The sequence below is a fragment of the Xenopus tropicalis genome, chromosome 5, assembly GCF_000004195.4.
Source record: "Xenopus tropicalis strain Nigerian chromosome 5, UCB_Xtro_10.0, whole genome shotgun sequence".
Lineage (NCBI taxonomy): Eukaryota > Metazoa > Chordata > Amphibia > Anura > Pipidae > Xenopus > Xenopus tropicalis.
Window position 1 is genome coordinate 90,879,836 of NC_030681.2, and position 22,462 is coordinate 90,902,297.

Here is a 22,462-nt window from a genome sequence, read left to right on the forward strand (position 1 = left end):
ACCAGGAATAGCTCCATCTATGTTTATTCCTTATTGCTTCTCAAATCAAACTCAAACACATTTTCATCTCTCCAACCCCCCCCCCCCCCTCCATTGTTCTCCCTGTTTGAGAAATCCCTTTGTAAGTGAGCCAGGGAAACCTTACAGATCTTCCAGCTTCCCTCCAAATGTGCCTGCACTTTCTGGCTCTGACTTGACACAGAGGACCCCCTGGCACTAGTGCTGAGTAGGAATCATGGATAAGGAATGTAAAAATGTATGTGGAACTTTCCAAAAAGTACGTCTCCCCCTTATTTTCCGATTCCCCCTCTCCACACCACATCCATCCTTCCCCCCCATACAGAAGCATTGCATCTATCACCCCATGGCAGCAGTCCACCTTCCTCTGCTCTTTCGTAAGAGCTTACAAGTTTTAGGAACAGCCCTCTCTTAAGGAGCAGATTGGAGAGAGGCTCTTCCCACTTGAAAGGAGACAGTCAGTGAGGAAGGAGCATCAGGTTGGAAGCCACCAAGTGGAGAGTCAGCGCATCGCTCCTCTCATCCTCTTTCCTAGGGCTGGGGTGCAAGGTGGGAACAGGACAGCAACTTGGACCCAGGTTAGAATACCCAGCATCCTCTCTCTTCTTTTTATATATATATAGCATCAACACAAGTTAAACACAAGCTAATGAGTGTGAGTTTTGCATACCTCTCCAGCACTAACAACCATTGTTATATTAGAGCATAAAATATTGGTGAACATTGGGCCTGAAGCATAGGAAACTAGAATGGATAAAATGGATGATTATCTCCTGTTAGTTGGAACATACACTGAGGATTGGGGTCCAGTGTGTGGTCCAGTTCTCCCCTGACAGCCCACAGCTAATCAGCTCTGTATCCTGAAAATGACTACATGTGGCCTCCTAGGGTGCAAGGCAGCCCTTTCCTTACTGTCCTGTCTTTTTCCTTACTGTGCCTTGTGGCCGCTCACCCATGGGCCAGGGTGCAAAATTTGAAAAACAAGGCAATCTTATGCCTTAATCTTGATCAATTAAATGCACTTTGCAATCAGCCCTTTGCTTGATAAATTACCCTTTATATAATCTAAATGAGCTAAGAAACACGTATAAATCATCTCAATTATACACATAAAGTAAGATACAGTTCACATTAGAAAAGACAGAAAGGTACTACACACGAGTGCTACATGCTACAAACTGTTGCAGAGCTCTAGGCAACACTGGCAGCGTGCTGCATACCCAAAATATTTCTAGGAGCAAGAGGCTTCTTTCCTTTGGGTGACTGCGAGATTTTTCCTACTTCTATATCTTTACATTGTATCCCCTGAAGAAGTTCAGAGAATATGAAAAAAAAAAGTGTAAGCAGGCTGTATTAGTTGTTGGACTGCAATTCCCAGCATGCTAGGACAGACAAAGCTATGAAATACTGGGATTTGTATGGTGTAACGAAGACAGCAGCTAAGGACAATAGATTTATATATTAATGAGTGACAAAAAGGCATAAGATAGTAAAGAGTGCTACCCCCAAACAAGAACACTAGGGGGCCCAGTTCAAGGTAAAAACAATCAGAAGCAAAGTAGGCACCTATTACCTTTAGCTGTTACCAAACTTCATATTCTTGCTGACAGAGATCTGTAGTTCAACAACAGCTGGAGGACAGCAATGGGATTAAATATATCTAAGACAAGGACTCAATAATAAGACAATTTGTACTTTTACCAGGGACATTTTCAGGTGTAACTGGCCCCTGAGGGAAGGGCCCCAGAAAAAAATCCCTCCCTGCTTTGCCATAAAGCCAAGGATAAAAATGTGAAGTTGTTAGGAATGGGTTAAACAGAAGGAGAGTCTGTGAGGCGCTTCCAACAGTGTGTGCGGGTGAGAGAGCCAACTTGCATTCTCTGTGTCCAGATTCAGTAAAAGGAAAAAGAGCTGTAATTTTCAGCACAAGAGCTACTGCAACCACAAAGTTTGGGTTTTTTTTTTGCGGACACCGTTAAAAAGGAAATGACCTCATTGTCTGTTGATAAAACCATGATAACGTATATCCCACAGGAATGTGCATCTTAAGTGAGATTGCCCACACATACAGTAAAACTGCTGCTCTTTATAACAATTACAGGAACATGCTTCAAAATGATATTGTTCCCAAAACTTTTGTGGAAGTGGTTCATTCAGCCATTCTGTGCAACCCTAATGCAATGCATGACTGCTATCAAGCATACATATGGGTCGTAATATGGGTATCATAACAGGAGCAATCCTAGGGCAAGCATTATGTAAAGCTGGCCATACACGTGGCGATCTGACGATGTTTCGTGCGACCATCGGTCGCACGAAACATCGTCAGATGTGCCACACACCATTCAGGGCTGAATCGGCAGGTAAGGAGGTAGAAACAATAGGATTTCTACCTCCTTCTGCCGATTCAGCTCTGAAGGGAGATTTTGATCAGGCGCCTTCTATGGTGCCCGATCGAAATTTTCCAACTGGTCCGATCGGCGAGTCGGCCGATATCAGCAGCTTCCTGCGATATCGGTCGACTCGCCGACATACCATACACGCACCGAATATTGTACGAAACGAGGTTTCGTACAATATTATCGGTGCGTGTATGGCCACCTTAAGACAGAGAATAGAGAAATATCACAATAGTCATGATGGTTTGGAACAAAAGGACAACAATGCTGCCCTTTATCCCATTATCTTTCTCTAACTTTTGCAGCTTTCAGCACTTGTGTTTATTTATTGCATGTGGCAAAAGTAGGACCTAATGGCACACATAGCATTGATCTGCTCCTGTCAGAAATGCATGACATCAGCTCCTCACAACTTGTGGCCCTTCAGACTTACAAATCTCATCAAAGCCAAATGTGCTCAATATATATAGTTAAGTTATAACAGTAACTATGTATGAGCCCATTTGATGCATACCTTGCAGTTCAGCCAATGTTAAATCTCCATGTTAGATAGATGTTCAAGTTATGGTTCTCCCGCTCTTGTTAAACTACAGTCCCCAACACCCCCAGGCACAATAAAGCTGGCTAAGACAGCTAACCATAGTATAAAAGTAGCAATGCTGCTAGGCTGATGTGAGATCGGCTATTGATGACATAAACTCATTTTCTGCTACAACCCCCATTCAATGATTTTCCCGGCCAGTGCCAGAGAAACCTACACAGCATAGCGAATGTGTGGAATAGGCAGAAACTTAATGGAAAGACAGTGTTTCACACACCCTCAAGGTATAGCTCCATCTAAGTTTATTCCTTATTGCTGCTAAAATCCAACTCACACCTTTCATATATATATCCCCCCCCCCATGGTACTCTCCGTTTAAGAAATCCCTTTGTAAGTGAGCCAGGAAAACCCTAGAGATCTTCCAGCTTCCCTCCATATACGTCTGCACATTCTGGGTCCGACCTGACACAGGGGACCCCCTGGCACTAGCACTCAAGCAGGAATCATGGAGAAGGAATGTAAAAAGGTATGTGGAACTTTCCAAAAAGTGAGTCTCCCCCTTATTTTCCGATCCCCCCTCCTTCCACACCACATCCATCCTTCCCCTGCTCTTTCGTAAGAGCTTACGAGCTTTGGAACAGCCCTCTCTTAAGGAGCAGATTGGGGAGGGGCTGTTCCCACTTGAGAGGAGACAGTCTGTGAGGAAGGAGCATCAGGTTGGAAGCCACCAAGCGGAGAGTCAGCGCATCGCTCCTCTCATCCTCACTGGCCTGGGGTGCAAGGTGGGAACAGGAAAGCAACTTGGAACCCAGGTTAGAATCCCCTCTCTCCTATATATATATATATACATATATATATATATATGTGTGTAGATAAATGAACATGTATATATATGTATGTATGTATGTATGTATGTGTGTGTGTTTGTATATATATATTATACATATTTTTTTCATGTATGTAAATATATATATATGTGTGTATGTGTATTAAGGATAAAATAAAAAATCTGGGATACTTTTAGGCAAGAATTTGTTTTGGACCACCACCATCCCCAGGGTCCCATAGAAGGAAAAAATCTGTGCATTTGTGCAACATTTGTTAGAACCTTTCAGTATATTCATCATATTCATCAACTGTTGTTGAACTGCAATTCTCAGATCCCACCTTTGAGCTGTAGCCTGGAAGCTGAAGTTCCTAAAAAGCTTAGAGGGTTGTCGGTTGGACATCTCTTAGCACCATTATTTTTTAGCTCCTGAGATGGGTTCCCTGTATTGCTGTAAGGTCCAGGTACCCTTGATCATTTATTCTGACTCTGGAAACAAAAGGAAGAACCTCCAAAAGATTTTTAGATATATGATATTAAAGTATGATTTAAGAGATAAAAAGATAATTTGGGCAAAATTGCAATTTGAGATGTTAAATGACGATTAATGTAAAAGTCAGTAAATGACCTCATTTCTGTGGAATAATGTGCATTCGCCTTTGCAGTTAGTCCATCTGTGCCTTTGGGTTGTTAGTGCAGCTCCTGGATGGTGCTCTGTTATTCTGTGCTGGGGCTCTGTAATGCAGCCCTCTGGCAAAAATACAGATCTGTGCAGGGGTGACTGGTCATTGGTTTTATTGGGCAGTTCCATTTTGCAGAGGGCACTGAGTGGAGAAATACCAGGAGAGCTGTGTCTTACCGCTTTATTATGTGTGGCTTATTAGAAATAGAAAAGAAGAGTGGAAATTGGGCACCTTGGCTATTCTGGTAGTTGTGGTACCAAGTGTTTGCCTGAATGCAATATTGGGGAGACAATTTCATAGACAAGATATGTGAGAATGGCCAAGTGTGTGTGGGTAAGTGTGCATGTATTTGTGCAGGTGAGTTTGTGTCTGTTAGGTACAATAAGAGCAACCCAAGCATTTAAACCTTAAGCTGTTTATACAACTGTGGGAGCCCCTCAAATGTGCAGGACTAAATGAAAGTCTAGGGGAATGGAATGAAAGGGACAGAAAACTGCAATGGAAGACAGAGGAAAAAGACACTGAGAGAAATAGTTAAAGAAAGAAGGGTACAATTCTGTGATTGGGATGAAAAGAATCAAAAAGGATGGAATGGAAATGTAGGAAATGAGGGAGAAGAAAGTGAGGTGTAGTTAGAAGGAGAGAGAAAGATAAAAAAAACTTTGGGATAGGCAGAGATGGGGTGCAGACTGACAGAGGGGAAAGGTTGGATTTGGGGACTAGGGAGAGAGGGGGCTGCACAGAGACCTGTAACCCTTTTGCTGTCAGAGAGCAGCCCAGGTCCCCCTGGCATCAGAGGTGTAAGAGTCCAAAGCCCTATGGGAGACACCTTTGGAAAATACACAATTTATTAGAAGCTCAGCAAATGTGGTTTTGTGGAGAGAAGACTGGCAGGGATTCCTTGTGGATGTGGTCAGACTTAATAGCGAAACACCTCCCCACACCACCCAAATGGATATTTAGATTTGGGATTCATATATTCATGGCTGCTTTTTATTAAGATCCTACTTTGAGCAAATTCAGCTGCCGGTTCACTGCAGCTCTCAGCCCAGGGCTCAGTTCTGGATCACATGATCCAACATAGCCTTTTTGTCATATATATACTGTCTGATAACTATTTGGCCAATGCTGGTTTGGGCATGCTGGCAATGTTTTTCAAAATACATTTCCCTTAAAAGATACTTAAAAATAGTCATACAAGTAAAGCAAAGTGTTCAGCAGGAGGCAGAATTATTCCTGGGCTCTGCTTTATTGCTGCTGGCTCTGAATTGTGTTTTTCCATCCTGTAGATGTCGCTGGGAGTCAGGCGAATAAACTATGTCATATGATACCTACTTTGTTTCTGAGCATTACAAAGGAAACTGAAGCAACTCTAAAGTAGCAGAAAATGTGTTTATGTCATCAATGGCCAATCTCACATCAGCCTGGAAACTTTGCTACTTTTATACTATAGTTAGCTATCTTAGCCAGCTGCAGTATGCCTGGGGTGCTGGGGGTTGCAGTTTAACAAGAGCTGGAGAACAATAACACAAGATTTAACACTGAGTGACCTGCAAGGTATCCAGTCCCTTGGCTCATACACAGTTAGGGCCAAACAGCACAGCTCTGTTATGTATTGCCAGCTTCCAGCTGCTGTTAAGTTATATCTTCAAGCAAAATGGGCTTTGATGAATCTGAATGGCCACAAGTTGTACTTGCACATCAATGCTAGGGCATGTGTATAGGTGTATAGAACAGAAATATATGGTTCACAGGTGCTACAGGACATTCCTGCACAGTAAAGAACTTTATTTAAGTGCATATATTTGTAGTGAGTCACTTTAAGGATTGTTGTTCCTTGTCCATTTGTTCTCGTAGCAAATCCTTATTAACTGTGTGGATGAAATCATGCCATGGAAAGGAGTTAATTTATGTAACGAAGAAATTGTAGTGCATTTTACTTGCTATAAACGATCCTGAAATGTTCAGGGCAGGATGCATTTAGCAGAGCTCACATATTATATGTTATACAGTGAAAAAAGAGCCCCTGGAACACTGCTGTGTATGGCCCTGTTAATGTTTTTTGCACTCTTTACCTAATATACCCCTTATTGTGTCTGGCTTGATGATTTGAAAAGGAAACCTAAACTGCGACCCTTAATCCGGTGAGCAATACTTTTGTATTACTACTAAGGCAACATCTGTGACAACGATCATGGTGTTCTATAATCCTTGCATGGCTCCCTTGTGGCTCTTACATCATAGTCCGCTCTTTCCTTGGGGTCTTAATTTTTTTTGTTAACCCCATCAGTGGAGCTAACATTTCCTTGCAGGCTGGAAGGCATTAAAGAAGGTTGTAATAGAACAGAACATGTTACCAGTCCAGCTGGCAGTCCATCTGAGTTAGGTTGATATAATATGGATCATTCTGAGAAAAGGTTTTAGAATGTCCTGTGCTGGAGGCTGCCATCTCTGAGTGTAACAATTAATAGCCTGGTTTAGATCCCTTACTTAGACAGCATAGCACAGCACAGCAAAGCTCATTCAAATGGTCATAAAGGGCCCTTACCAGCATCATAACTATACATCCCTGGGCCCTCCCTGCAAAAGAGTCTTCAGGGGCCCGGTCTACACAGCCAACATGGCGTTGCCCATTCCCCCACCTACAGCCCCCCTGCTTGCTTGCATCCCTCTCTCACTGCCCACTCTTTGAAGAGCAGCTGGGGAGGCGGGGTTTCTATACATCAGTGCAGTGATCCCCAACCAGTGGCTCGGGGGCAACATGCTCGTCCCCAACCCCTTGGATGTTGCTCTCAGTGCCCCCAAACCAGGGAGTTATTTTTAAATATCTGACTTGGTAGCAAGTTTTGGTTGAATAAAAACAAGATTTACTACCAAATAAAGCCCCCTGTAAGCTGATAGTGTGCATAGAGGCTACCTAACAGCCAATCTTAGCCCTTATTTAGCACCTCCATGAACTTTTATGATGCTTTTGTTGCTCTTTTTACAACTTGACTGTGGCTCATGAGTAAGAAAGGTTGGGGAACCCTGCTGTAGTGGAAGCAGACCTGCAGTCCATGCCCCTAACCCACAGCCCCCCCCCCACAACCTCTATTTCCTCAATAGTTACATCACTGACCCTTACTCATGTAAAGCCTGTCAGTCAGTGCTGTGACTACTTCCTGTGGGAGACTGAAGTGACACTCCCACTTTTCATTTCACTCTGTCTATGCAGCTCTCATATAATGACAATTTTAGGAGGCAAAATGCTTTCAAAACGTCTTTTTTCTGCATCATTTCACATTTTGAGGGAGGATGAATATTATTACTGAATATGAACTTTATATAAAATGTCTCCTTTAAAACATTGCATTGTTATTGGATTTGCCAGCGTTTGCAAACATGACCAGTTTGTGACACATAACATGGTACAGCATTCTATGGGATGCAAACTGACTTTTATAGCTACAACTGCTGCCCTCCTAGTTAAGACATTACACTGCATTATATTATTCTGTTCATTCTTGTGCAGAGAAACTATGGGGGAGATTCACTAAGACACGAATGCTCGGAGCGTTCATACGAATGCTCCGAGCGTATTCTTGCCGATTTTTTTGCGCCCGCACGAAAAATTCAGAAAGGCTCTGTCGCTTTTTACAATGGCCAGTACGAAAATTTTGTGACTTTCGGATCGCCAATACGATATTATCGTGAGTAATACAATTTTTTTGTAAGCATTTTCGGGATATTTGCGATCTCAATTTTTCCTATTCGTGATTCATATTCGTGGATTAGTAAATCTGCCCCTATGAGTGTGCAGTGTTATAACTTATGTGATGGCAGTGAAAAGAGTTCCAGTTTTTGCTGCTACCCCCTATAAATATAGCTGATATGGTGCATTATTAAGCATGTCTTTATGTATGACAGTGGTACATACCCCCCAACTGTCCCGCTTGTAATAGCGCATCCTGCATCCCGCTGTCCTGGATAGTTCCATGAATGTCCCGCATTTCCATAATAGATTACAGAAATGCGGGACATTCGTGGAACTATCCACAATAGTGGAATGCGCTGGCTGAAGCCGGGCTCTCTGGCTCCTTACGTGGCTCCTTGCCCGGCGGCGACAGGCCCTTTTATAAGGTTGCGCCCCGTGTGTATTGACGTCACACGTATGCACGGGTGCAACCTTATAAAAGGGGCTGTCGGCGCGGGACAAGAAGCCGCATAAGGAGAGAAGCCGCTGAAGAAGGAGTGTGTATGGGGGCATTGTGTATGGAGCAATTGTGGGTACTGTGTATGGGGGGTACTGTCAATGGGGGCACTGTGTATGGGGGTACTGTGTATGGGGGGTACTGTCTATGGGGGCACTGTGTATGGGGGTACTATCTACTGGGCCATTGGGGCCACTGTGTATGGGGGGGCAAAACTGGTACATAGTTATAACTCACTTATAACTGATTGCTTTCTCTCTATATTTGTATTTTATATGTAGGAGTTGCTATATTGTTTTACAGTATGAGTGTATGGCATATTTGTGCCTGATCCCAGCATTTCGACTATATAAAAGGAGTATTTTTAGAAAAAAATGGGGTGTGTTAATTGGGGCGTGGCCACAAAAGTGGACGTGGTCAAAAAAAATTGCCGCGCTGCGTGCGCCGTCTTTTTGTCCCTCTTTTCATTTTTCAAATGTTGGGAGGTATGGTGGTAAAGAGCCTTTGTCCAAGGAGCAAAGCATATTGAGTAATGCAATGGCAGCTCTAGGTAACAATACACACATAAAATATAGAAGTGCCCTTATTTAATGGGGAGTTTGGATTTTCTCTAAAAAGATTTTATAATTAAAGCCAATTATATCCCCTTCTAATGTTTCTAAAAATATTATTGGTCATTTTGAAGTTGTGTCCCATGTGACACTGCTTGGCCCATGATGCTTTCATGTACTTAAAACTTACATTTCTTGTTAACTACATTATCTTTTTCAGTACAAAGTACATTTTGTACTATAATATATAAGTAGTTATTTTAGTCCATGTATACTCTAGGTTTCAACCAGAGTTCAACCAGTTTGATATGCCATTTTAGACTTTTGGCTTTTTGCCTGCTAATGCTTTGATCTATGTACAAAACTTTAAAAGAGTAGTAAAACCTTTTACAGGATAAAGGCACTTATATAGTTCATCAAATTGTTATGCTAGTTTTTAAAAAGAGTTTTTAAACATCATTTGTTTTGCCTACAGCATCAAACTGCATGTGTTGCCTCTCTGGGGCTGGTCTTTTGTGGGGTATGCAAAAGATCTGCTTCCTGGTGCTGATAAAAGGCAGTACTGTAACTAGCTGCCAGTACTTTTTTGAAGGCATTTTGGAACATCAAGAAATGACAGGCCTCTTGTTTTAATAAACCTGTTTGAAACAGCATGACATAGAAGGTTGTACTTCCACTCTGTGTAGAATAGTTGGTGCGAGTTCAAATGCTGATCCTCTAACCCAGTGTTCCCCAACCAGTAGCTCATGAGCAACATGTTGCTCACCAACCCCTTGGATGTTGCTCCCTGTGGCCTCAAAGCAGGTTCTTATTATTGAATTTCTGGTAAGGAGGCAAGTTTTGGTTGCATAAAAACCCAGTGTAAAGCCAAACAGAGCCTTCTGTAGGCTGCCAGTCCACATAGGGGCTATTAAGAAGCAATCATAGCTCTTATTGGCACCCCCAGGAAACTTTTTCCTGCTTGTGTTGCTCCCCAACACTTTTTCCATTTAAATGTGGCTCACAGGTATAAAAGGTTGTGGATCCCTGCTCTAACCAAATCATTCCCACTGCATTTAGAGCTGCAGCCTTGACCTGTTTTCTAACATTACTGGGCACCATTACTGGGATGCCATTGTGCCCCACACCCCATAAACTGCATCAGAATCTATATGCACTGGAGTCTCTAGGCTGAACAAGACTTAAGACTCAGTACCACACCTGTGTTGCCTTGTACAAATATAGAACCCGATACCCAGAATGCTCGGGACCAAGAGTATTCCGTATAAGGGGTCTTTCCATAATTTGGATCTCCATACTTAAAGTCTACTAAAAAATCAATAAAACATTAATTAAACCAATAGGATTGTTTTGCATCCAATTAGGATTATTTATATCTTAGTTGGGATCAATTACAATGTACTGCTTTATTACTACAAAGAAAAAGGAAATCAGTTTTAAAATTCTGAATTATTTGATTAAAATGTAGTCTATGCAAGATGAGCTTTCCGTAATTTGGAGCTTTCTGGATAATGGGTTTCCGGATAAGGGATCCCATACCTGTACTGTAATAAATTGACATTAAGGGGCATATTTATGAAAGAGTGTCATGAAACTTGTCACAGTGATATTCCTCCATACTCTATTCATTTCTATGGGGTTTTCAGAGGCGTATTTAATTATCAAAGGGTAAATTCTCACTTTTGCCCATTGATAAATCGATCTTTAAAAATCCTATAGAAATGAATGAGAGTAGAGGAATTTCACTATGGCAAGCACTAATTTCACTGTTTCTAAATCTGCCGCTAATTAGAATAAAAACTTGAAAAATACACCGTCCACGCCAAAGCATTGTGGCATTATAGATATATACATTACACCTGCTATCTTTTAATCCTTTAAACCAGTGCTGTCCAACTGACGGCCTGCAGGCCCCCTCTGTTGGGCCCCCCATCTGTCTGTATATTTATACATGTAATCCCCTGTACTGTTCACACCTTTACACCCCTGTGTCGTTCACACATTAGTGCCTGCATTGTTTACCCCCTGCATTGTTCACACCTCAGGCTCAGACTGTAAGCACCTATATTACTCACCTGTTCACACCTCAGACAGCATAGGGAAGGCAAAGTATGGAACACACAGTCAGGGTAGGGGAGGCAATATGGCACACACAGGCACGGTAGGGCAGGCAGAGTATGGCACACAGGCAGCAAAGGGCTAACATAGTATGGCACACACAGGCAGCATATGGCAGGCAGATAACTGCCTGTGTGTGTGCAATACTCTGCCTGCCCTATGCTGCCTGTGTGTGCCATACTCTGTCTGGCTGCTCTATGCTGCCTGTGTGTGCCATACTCTGTCTGCCTGCCCTATGCTGCCTGCGGGAGGTGAACCTGGCAAAGGTTTGTTCTGGGAGTTTATTAACAGTTGGAAATAGTAATTGAATGGTCCCCAGGATGTGAAATTATGTGCTGGGGGTTGCTCTGCTATACACAGGGGAGGATGAGGCATATAGATTTAAGGGTATGTCTTAATATTACATAATATTATCCTTTCACATATGAATAAAGGAGGATATCCCTACAGTGAGCACCAACTATTTGGGTTTTTGCTGTACTGCCACCATTAATGTGGGTATGGTCTTAAAAGCTCTTGTGATAAAATGGGTGTGATTTGAAGTGGGTGCAGTTTAAAAAAAGGGGAGTCGTCAAAACTGGCTTCCTTTAGCAGCCCTCCACCATGTAGACCAGAAAAATTCTGGCCCTCTGTACCACAGAAGTTGGACAGCACTGCTTTAAACCATGTTTCAGTTATGTGACAATTCATTCTGTAGTGTAGTATTATGCAACCTGAACCACAATTGAAATCATTCTTGACAGCTAAAGGTGGCAGAGTTTCTGCAGAGGGTTGTAGATTAACTGCAGCATCAGATGATAATCCATCTTTTGCTTACAGTTGTACTGGGCATGTGTTTGGATATGACTATATTTAAAACATAGACGCCTGTAGGACATTGTCTTGCATGTCCCCACTATTGTTACATACTATGTGTATGGATGGAAAACATTTATCATTGTGTCTGTGATTATTATGAATACTGCTATATACATCATACTCAGTGCCTTGATGTTCTGTGATTTGATCTAGGTATGATATGATATATGATATAGGCATGGAAACAATAAATATTTTTTTGTATGATATATTGACATGAACAAAACATACCTACATAACAGTGGGACTAGGGTGCTGACATGTTCTTTATTATTCTGGATCTGAGGACTTTGCAAAGGGATTACATTACATTAAATTAACATTTATTTATAAAGCGCCAACATATTCCGCAGCGCTGTACAATAAGTGGGTTACATACATTGGACATACAGAGTAACATATAAAGCAATCAATAACCGATACAAGAGGTGAAGAGGGCCCTGCCCAAAAGAGCTTACAATCTACAAGGAGAAAGGGTTGAGACACAAGGTGTGGGAATGGGCATGACCAGAGTTGTGAGAAGTGTGGCACAGGGTATTGCTAAACTAGATTAGGGTAAGCTTCTCTGAATAAATGTGTTTTTAGAAATCTCTTGAAGGCAGAGAGATTGGGAGATAGTCTGACAGTTTGTGGGAGCGAATTCCAGAGAAGGGGGGCAGCCCTTGCAAAGTCTCGAGTGCGAGCGTGTGAGGAGGGAATGAGAGAGGAGTTGAGGAGCAGGTCAGTAGAGGAGCATAACAAGCGGGTTGGATGGTACCTAGAGATAAGTTCAGAGATGTAGGGTGGGGCAGAGTTATGGACTGCTTTAAATAGTTTGAATTTTATCCTGGATGGTAGGGGAAGCCAGTGCAGAGATTGGCAGAGTGGCATGGCAGAGGAGGAGCGGTTGGAGAGGTGTATGAGCCTGGCAGCAGTATTCATTATGGACTGGAGAGGGGACAGTCTTTGGAGGGGAAGACCAATTAATAGGGAGTTACAGTAGTCCAGGCGAGATATTATAAGAGAGTGAATAAGAATTTTGACAGCATCTTGGGTTATAAATGATCGGATTTTGGAGATATTTCTTAGGTGAAAGTGACATGATTTGATAAGTGATTGGATATGAGGAGTGAAGGACAGGGCAGAATTGAGGATAACCCCAAGGCACCGGGCCTGGGAAGATGGGGTGATGGTAGAATTGTTAACCGTTATAGATAGCCGAAAGGAGGTCATTTGTTAGTCGGGTTAGAGCAGTTTCGGTGGAGTGTTGTTGTCTAAAACCAGATTGTAGGGGATCCAGGAGGTTATTGTCAGAGAGGAATAGCGTCAGTCGGTTGTAAACTAGGCGCTTAAGCAGTTTGGAGATGAATGGGAGCAGAGAGATAGGTCGGAGGTTAGTAGGATTGGAGGGATCAAGGGAGGGTTTTTTCGGAATAGGGGATACAATTGCATGTTTCAGTTGGGAGGGAAAGATTCCAGTAGAGAGCAAGAGATTGAATAGATGAGTTGAGGATTTGATAAGACAGGGGTTGGCATTGCGTAGAAGTTTGGTAGGAATGGGATCAAGCAGGCAGGTAGTAAGGTGGGAGGAAGACAGAAGTTTTGAGACTTCCTCTTCAGTCACTGGGGAGAAGGAGCCAAGAAGAGATTGGGTAGCATGTAGGGAGGGAGGGGAATGGTTATGGGGATTAAGTTGTGCAATGTCACTTCGGATGGTGTCAATTTTATTTTTAAAGTGCTCAGCAATAGCTTGAGCAGTGACTGAAGCACACGGAGGGGGCGGAGGAGGGGACAGCAGAGAGTTAAAGGTAGAGAGGGAGTTAATAAGTGCAGTGAAGTAGGTTTGTTTAGCTTGGCAGAGGGTGGTGTTGTAGGAGAGCAGAGCAGATTTGTAACTGCAGAAATCTGACTCTGACCTTGATTTGCGCCAGCGGCGCTCAAGTGTACGTTTTTGGAGGGATTTGGTATGAGCAGTGTGCCAGGGTTGGAGTGGTTTGGGCCTCATGCGTTTTGTCTTGGCAGGAGCAAGCTCATTGTGGGCAGTGGTGAGTGTGCTGTAGTAGACAGAGGTAGCCTGATTAGGACAAGAGACAGTTAGGATGTTAGAATTAAGAGATTCAAAGGAAGAAGAAAGGTGTGACATGTTCAGGGATTGCAGGTCTCGGTATGTGTATGTTTGGGGGACAGCAGAGGGTGTAGAGGGAGTTAGCGAGAGTTGAAATGTGAGCAGATTGTGATCAGAGAGGGGGAAAGGGGAGTTAGTGATGTTGGAGGTAGAACAACATTTTGGGAATATAAGATCCAGGGAGTTTCCATTAGAGTGAGAGGGGGAGTCAGAGCACAGAGATAACCCAAAGGAGGATGTTAGTGCAAGGAGTTTAGAGGTAGCAGGGGCATTAGGATTGTTAACAGGTATGTTAAAGTCACCTAGTACAATGGATGGGGAGTCAGAGGAAAGGAAGTAAGGAAGCCAGGCAGAAAAGTTGTCAAAGAATTGTGAGGTCGGTCCAGGAGGTCGGTATATGACCGCAATGCGAAGTGAAACAGGGGAGAAGAGCCTAATAGAGTGAACCTCAAATGAGGAAAATGAAAGAGAAGGAGGAGGTGGAAGGACTTTATATGAATAGCGGGGGGAACGAAGGAGTCCTACCCCACCCCCTGCCCTGTTTCCAGGTCTGGGAGTGTGAGTAAGGTGTAGCCCCCCAAAGACAGAGCAGCAGGTGAGGCAGTGTCAGTAGGGGAAAGCCAGGTCTCAGTTATTGCAAACAAGTTAAGTGATTTAGCGATGAAAAGGTCATGGATGGAGGTGAGTTTGTTGCAGACGGAGCGGGAATTCCAGAGGGCACAGGAAATGTGAATAGAGGCTTTGGGTATAGGGGTAAGGGTTCTGTACTTCAAAGGGGTACAGGGTGGGTTTGGTGAACGTGTCCCTAACAGAACAGGGATGGGGTAAGGGCTAGGGTTGGGGGAAATGTCACCAGCAGCGAGTAACAGGAAGGAGAGGAATGCAAGGTGAGTGCGGGATTTGTATGTTTTTGTTTTATGTGAGGAGAAAGAGTTAACTGGGGTTATGGAGCAGAGCAATTTAAAAACTTCATGTGCTGAGAGGGAAAGAGAGGAGAGTAGAGAGGCAGTGATTGCTATACCTTTCTGACTGGATGGAGGGTGTGGCTGGAGATGTTTTAGGAAGCATGAAAGTGCAAAGAGGAAGAGGGCAGGATAAAACATTTTGGGATAGGAAATAACAAACTACCATGAATAAGCAAAGTTGTGTTCTTGCGATTCCACGTTGTTCAGTGTTGATTGGAGATAGTTTGGAGCCTTGTCAAAGCCTTGTCCAACTGCCTTGTTTAACTGCCATTCCCTTCTTCCTAGCACTTGTGAAATGTTGGCACTTAGGAAATGGTAGCACCAGTGCCTGCCCCTGACACTAGTGATTAAGGGTTAATCCAGTTCCTGCTATGAGTCATCCAATAGTGTAATCATGCCTTGTTGGATGGAGGAGATCCCTTCTGGCCCCAGGAGTTATGGGCATTCTCTAATCTCTAAGAGCAAGGGGATCACATACTTCAGTTTCTTTAGCTTTCACTCTGAAGAGAGGGTGCAGCAGAGGGCCTTATAAAGAGTAAGGAAGAGTTATAGTATAAGTGGAAGGCGGGTCATGGAATGCCATTGATGAGCTTGTAGGAGCAGTTGTGGGCTCCACCAAGTAAAAGAAATGTTGGGGTTAATACCCCATGCAGCACTTGCCAGACTGACATTTCTTGTAACCTGATGTATTGACACTGTAATCTGTTGAAGCTATTTATGTGTACTAAGTGAACTACCATCCTTTCCTGAATATCCTGTTCAGTAATAGAATTACTGTTTATGTTTAGGAACCACTGGCATTTAAAATCATTCTGAAAAAGTCACATGTAACAGTGCGCTAACTTGATAGTATTTACCTATAACATGCTTACATTTCCATAGCCGTAAAACCATACAATGAAAATTTTTCAAAGTGAATAAATATGTAAAGTAATTAAAGTAATTAAATGTGTTTGAAACAATTAAATGTGTTTCAGAAACAATGCTATAGTTTATATAAACAAGCTTCTGTGTATCGATGGGGGAAGCAATATAAACTGAATAGAAGAAAAGGCACAGGTTACATAGCAGATAACAGATTAGCTCTGTAGAACACCATAATCTGTTATCTGACATGTAAACCTGTGTATATGTATCTGTGTATCTTCTGACATGTTATTTCATGCAAAAAACAGGAAAAACTGAAATGGTTTTTACTTTACATCTTCATCTGGTTCTTGCAAACAAATGTAGGAGTTGAGACTATAGATATTTGAACAAATTACCAGTTGATAACAAAATTGTAGGAACAGAGATAGGACTTTCCTTGCAGAAGTGTGTTTATTGTGACAATCAACAAAGGGGTTATCCCTGAATCATGTTGTGTAAAATGGCACAATAAAGGCACTTCTGCAAGGAAAGTCCTGCTGTTAAGCCTATCTCTGTTCCTACAAATTTTTTTATTCAGAATTTCCCCTTTTTGGTGGTAAGAGAAAAGGAATTACGCTTTCGGCTCCAAAACTGACCATAAGTAAGACTGGAGATATTTTGGTTCAATTGATAGATAAGCCAGATAATTAGCTAATCATTACCTCAGATTCCAATAAAGTGAGCCTATCCTGCTTACAGTGCAGGGAAAGGACAGAAATATGAAAGCAAAACAATGATTAATTAGTGCGTTATAACAGAAAATAATTAGGATGATATAATTATGATGAGGAATTATGGATTTCTCCTTAGTCCTGTTTATTGTGGTCATGTTGCGCAAAGGAGTATGTTGGTTTATTATCTAAAGAATAATCTAGAATAAGATGAATGGAAAATTTTTGAAATTTGGGTTGACATCCTTCATTATCCCATTATTAAGTAGCTTTTTAGAGCACTACAGTAGTCTACTACAATCCCACAAGTTTGTTTATTATTTTTTTGTGATACTGATAAAAGTTGGACACTTCTCATTCATTCCGTAAATGTAATCCTTTTATGGTTGCAGATCCATTCATGTTGTTGTGACCGGAGAAAGGCAGAAAAATGAAAATTCGGCTGTGCTCAGCAGTGACAGCATTTTGTGCTGTGCTGCTTCTGTCTTCCATAGAGGCTGAAGGTAACAGATCCTAATTCCTCTTCAATGGGGGTTCTACAGGACTCTCAGATCTATACTAGTTTTTCTTCCCTTTTACATTTCTTCTTCTCTTTGGTTTGTCATTTCCTCGTCATCTTGTCTTGTGTTCATAACATATTTTCTCCTCAGAGGCAAGGTAAAAAGTCCGATTTTTGTTCTCAGAGAGCCACTTGGCCTGTGTCCTCTCCAGTCTTCATCAAGTTAATGTTCTGCAGCAAAAATGCCTGTGTAAGCATGAAGTTTTCAAAAGATTGAAAAGCACAAGAGCCTACAGCACTGCCACTCCCATCTTAATTGGCACTTGTGCTTTGGGAAATGCGAAACATCCATCATTTAATAAAGTATTTTTCAAGTGTGTGTACAAGTTGTGCATATTTCTTTTTTTAATCACAAAACTTGATCTTGCCAATCGTTAAGTTCTGTTAAATTACTCACTGCTGCGCGTTACACACTTTTCCGACACACTGAGAACAGTTTGCAAGTTACATGTGTTTATTATATGAGTGTGACTCCAGGAATTCTGGTACTATGGATAACCTACATGTATTTCTTGTATAAACTTCCAATGTGAATCACAAATATATGTAGGATTGGGAACTGCTGCATATGAAATGTAAGTTGATTAGAAAAATAATATATGTATTATGAAACTAGAAATTTTGATGGGTCTACTTTACTGTATCATCTCAGTGTGAATCTCTGGCCTATTTCAAATGAGGACTTATTTTCATTGATTTACCTTTGCACAGGCACCGATGTGTGAGGGAACAACTCACACATGGGCTAGCTTGTCTGCCTATCAATGGTATCCACCATCTTACTTTACCTGAGACATTCTGCATATACATGAGCAGAACAGTAGCTTTTCATTGATATACGTAGATGGTAATTGTTGTTTTTTAGGGGGGATGCAAAAGTGTATAATGTATACATACAGTTCACCTTCCATTTATTTTACCTTAAATATAGTAAAAACTATGATGAAGTTACAATGGTCAATGGCTTTTCCAATGCTTTGGCATTATCTATATAGCTATTATTATCTATATAACTCAAGTATCACCATGGCCCTTTTCTGTAGTTGTCTGGGGTGAATACTTAAGTAATATGGCAGTTACCATACAAATGAGTGGCATATATACAAAATGCCATGTTGCTAACGTTACTTACAGCATTCTGTGTGTAAATATGTTAAGTTCAAAAAGAAAGTTTTTTTGTATGCAATAAGCTTTGGCATCATATGTTTCTATTTCTTTAAGGCAAAATAACAGCAAAATAATATATGCTTATTATAATAACCCATGTCCTTATTAAATAGCTGCTAAAACCCATAGTGATATGTGTTATAGAACTCCTGTTGCATAGAGCTGTTCTACAATGCTGTATATACAGCATATGTTTAATAATGATCCTCTGTACCTTACCCCTATAACCTTCTGTTGGCCCTTACCCTTAACTAGTTTTTGCAGGCTAATGGAATATTGTATTTGTACTATACATCAATATGATATCTTGAATTTTTTTTAATGCTAATGTCCCAAGGAACTCGAAGCAATGTGTTGGCCTTTCCACCGGCGACTCCTATTGTTGCCAGTGGAAAGGCATTTTAAAGCGATTACTTACCCACGGTAGCAGAGATCTATAGTGGGCGACTAACTCTCTCTGTGGGACATTAGCCTAAAAAGAGTTTGAAGTTTGCTATAAGGGATTTATTGTTAGATAGCCTATCACATATTTCCCGTCTTAATTAGATTTTGAATGTACTCTAAACATCAGATTAAGTGAGGTTAAATTACAGGATGTGTCATGCTAATGTTCTGAAAGGTGGGTAATGTATTCCCTGACAAGTGCTTAAAGGAGACTTTAACAAGAGTCTACTGGTTATGTCTTTCAGTTAGGAAGGCGTTCCTAGCCATAAGGTATGATTAAAAGTCTTTGGGTTTTCTGAAAACTGTCATTCCAGAGTGCATTAAGAATATTTACAGCAATAATTAAATCCTTAAGGGAACTGTATCTTTAGGTATTTTAGGTATCTGTTGCTTTGTTTAAATAAGGTTCCTTATTAAGAATTCATATTTATAGCATTTCAGTATGTAAGGTGATATTTTGTTCTATTTGGAACTTTAACTGTACCTCTTAATTTTTGGTACATCATGTACTGATAAACAGAGAAATGTGAATTTTGACCACGGTGGGTACCTTGACAGTTGAGGTGGAGTGGTGGGGAGGCCTTAACTGAATGCACATTGAAGGAAGGAGATATTCAACTGAATATGAATCTGCAGACAATTGAACATAAATATAAATGGTCTCAGTACTCATGAGATATTATACAATGCAATTGTTCAAATGTTCTTGCTTATATCTTTTATGGGTATTGTGTGTGTGTGTTTATTTAGTGAAATTAGTGATACAATTTGTGTCCATTTTTGCACCATGCTAGGTGCCATAAGCTACATTTTCTTGTGTTTATCGTAATTATTTATTTTTCCTTTTTTATTTACTAATTTTGGTAAAAAAAATCATATCATACCTACATTAATTTTCTTTCTCACTGAATAGTATTATTCTCTTACTTGGGAACTGTCACTATTATAAAAATTCACTAAATGGTCGTGGATGAAATAGATCTGTTTTACAGATTTGGTTTCTCCTTACAGTTCATATTATTAACATTTCATTTGTGTTTCTAACCTGACTGCAGCCAACACACTCTTGCTGTGAGTCAATGACAGCTTTTACCCTCTCTAACTGACTGATTCCAGCATGAGATAGCATTGCCATTGACCACTACAAACAGCCTGGGTTAATAGTTTGTAGTAGAAGATAATATTAGATTGAAGAAGCACACTTATAAATCATTTTTATCTAAAACAAATATAAAAAAAAAATTAAATCTATTTGTCAAAAAGAATAATTTACATCCATTACAGTTGGATGCACATATATATCAATGTTAGCTCCACATTAAAAATATGTTCTAATAACTAATAATGAAATGTAATAAGTTGGAATACAATGTATATGAATAAGAACAAAAATTACAATTTTTATTGTACATAGCATGTTTAGGGAGAAGACACACGCAGAGATTTGTAGCCGCAACTTTTTAAAAAGTCGGAGTGACTAATCTGTGCAGCGAAAACCACAGGCGATTAGTCACAGTAAATTATACAGTAGCCTATGGCCGACTAATCACCCCATGTGTCTTCTCTGTTAAGAAACCTGCTTAAATGTGTTGTGTTTTGCCACAAAATCAAAGTTTGCAGTGAGGGGTTTTCTGACATACACTGCACAATGGTGCAAACTAAAAACGTCCAGTCTTTTTGTCACAGAACAACATTGCACATTTTATTGTCTTTCATTACATTTCTCATTAGATTAAATTCCTTTGCATGCTATAACAAGACCAATCTATTAATATTACTTATTTATTTATTTTCATAAACTAGCTGCTACCCCATATTGATATTTCTAAATGATTAAAAGGCAAATGCACACCTATATTCAGCATTATCAAAGTTTTTCTGACTATTATTGAAAATATATAGTTTATTTAAAGAAGAAAAACATAGTACGGAACCATTTTTTGCAGAGTTCCACCCTATACATATTCCTTAGGTCACTTAGGTCAGTGTAGACTTCATAATGCCTGTGAGCAAAGTCAGCACAGATACAGATTAATGAATGTATTACAATTGTGTTGAATATAGGTGTATATTTCATCCTTAAATACAAAAACTATAAGTTCTTGTTGTACTTTTGTAACTTTTGCAGACAGACATATAACCATATGTGATACCGAATGGTACTATTCCACTGTTTGAACAGTCTAACCTGTGAGTGCATTGCTACAAAAAATGCATTGCTGCATTCAGTTTGACCTAACTGACTGAATGGAGTTGTTTATCCATTTACAAATAAAAAGTATTTCCATTTCATATTAGAAAAGAAGAGTTGCATGTCATTTTTATTCCAACAGTTGCAAAAGAGAAAGGCCAATGTGCATGTGCGTTTACCCATTAATGTGTACTAAACTATTATATATGTTGTATGTCGTACAGATATGGGATCCCTTATTCAGAAACTTATTATGCAAAAAAATAATGAAAGGTCATCTCCCTTAGCGTCCATAAGCAAATAGTTCTAATTTTAAAAAATTATTTCCTTTTTCTCTGTAATAATAAAACAGTACCTTATCCTTCATTATAACTAAGCTACATGAATTATTTGGTGGGCAAATAACTCTATTGGGTTTATTTAACATTTAAATAAGTTTACCAGACTTATGGTATTGTGATTCAAATTAATTTGAAAGACCCCTTATACGAAAAACCCCAGGTCCCATGCATTCTGCATTATAGATCCCATACCAGTACTTTTCTCTCATCTGTCTCATATAGAACTATTGCCTGGTTTGATTCCTCCCCCCCCTTTTACTTAGCTCAGTATGCCAGATTGAATAAGTGAGCTTTCAATGTCCTGTGTATTTAGATGATAAGTTTGTTCATTTTTCTCATTTACTTTGGGTCCAAATATTTTTCATCTCTGAATGCTCAAGATGAGCATAAGTGGTAAATACTGAACGCAATGTTACACAGTATATTTAAGGGCAAACATGTTAGACACAAGGGGTACTTTATTTTTACTTGAAACTTATTTTTACAAACATTATAAAGGAAAGTGTGTAACCTTTTTCTTCATTATGAGCAATGCTCAAACACACAATACACGAATTTAGAAATTGCAACGACTCAGGAGGTCTTGGAGCAGTATTACCTGATGGAAAATTTGCTGGAAAAGATATGAAGAAAACATTCATATTATCTCGAACAGGTTTACACATTTTTCAGACTCTAAAGCCTTTTCCCCACAATCAGCCTTTTCTTGGAATTCGATGTTTTGGAGCTTACCAAGTTGGGCTTCTACTGTTCAACATAAGTTAAAGCCCAAGCCTTCTTCAGCAACAGGTCAAATTACTGTCCAGGTTGGTGCCACCTCTTTACCATGTACTGATATCTTTTTGAAGCATGCACAGGTCAGTTGTGTCTGCCTATGCATTAAATTTGTCCTGAGCCATTGCAACCGAAATAGTATTTTATAATGAT

At 40.5% G+C, this 22,462-nt stretch overlaps 1 protein-coding gene across 4 annotated transcripts in view; it reads left to right on the top strand.

Annotated features, from left to right (window-relative positions):
• Window positions 1-449: 449 nt before the first annotated feature.
• col12a1 (collagen, type XII, alpha 1) overlaps window positions 450-22,462 on the top strand; it is a 152,625-nt gene continuing 130,612 nt past the window's right edge. For 3 of the 4 annotated variants that reach the window (XM_018094325.2, XM_031901995.1, XM_018094326.2), the window contains exons 1-2: window positions 3,621-3,770; window positions 17,226-17,336. In XM_018094325.2, the coding sequence (XP_017949814.2) occupies window positions 17,264-17,336 (73 nt within the window). In that variant the 5' untranslated portion in view covers window positions 3,621-3,770; window positions 17,226-17,263. Of the gene's footprint in view, window positions 597-3,620; window positions 3,771-17,225; window positions 17,337-22,462 lie in introns of those variants that run through there. The other variant, XM_002936200.3, reaches the window with a different exon arrangement.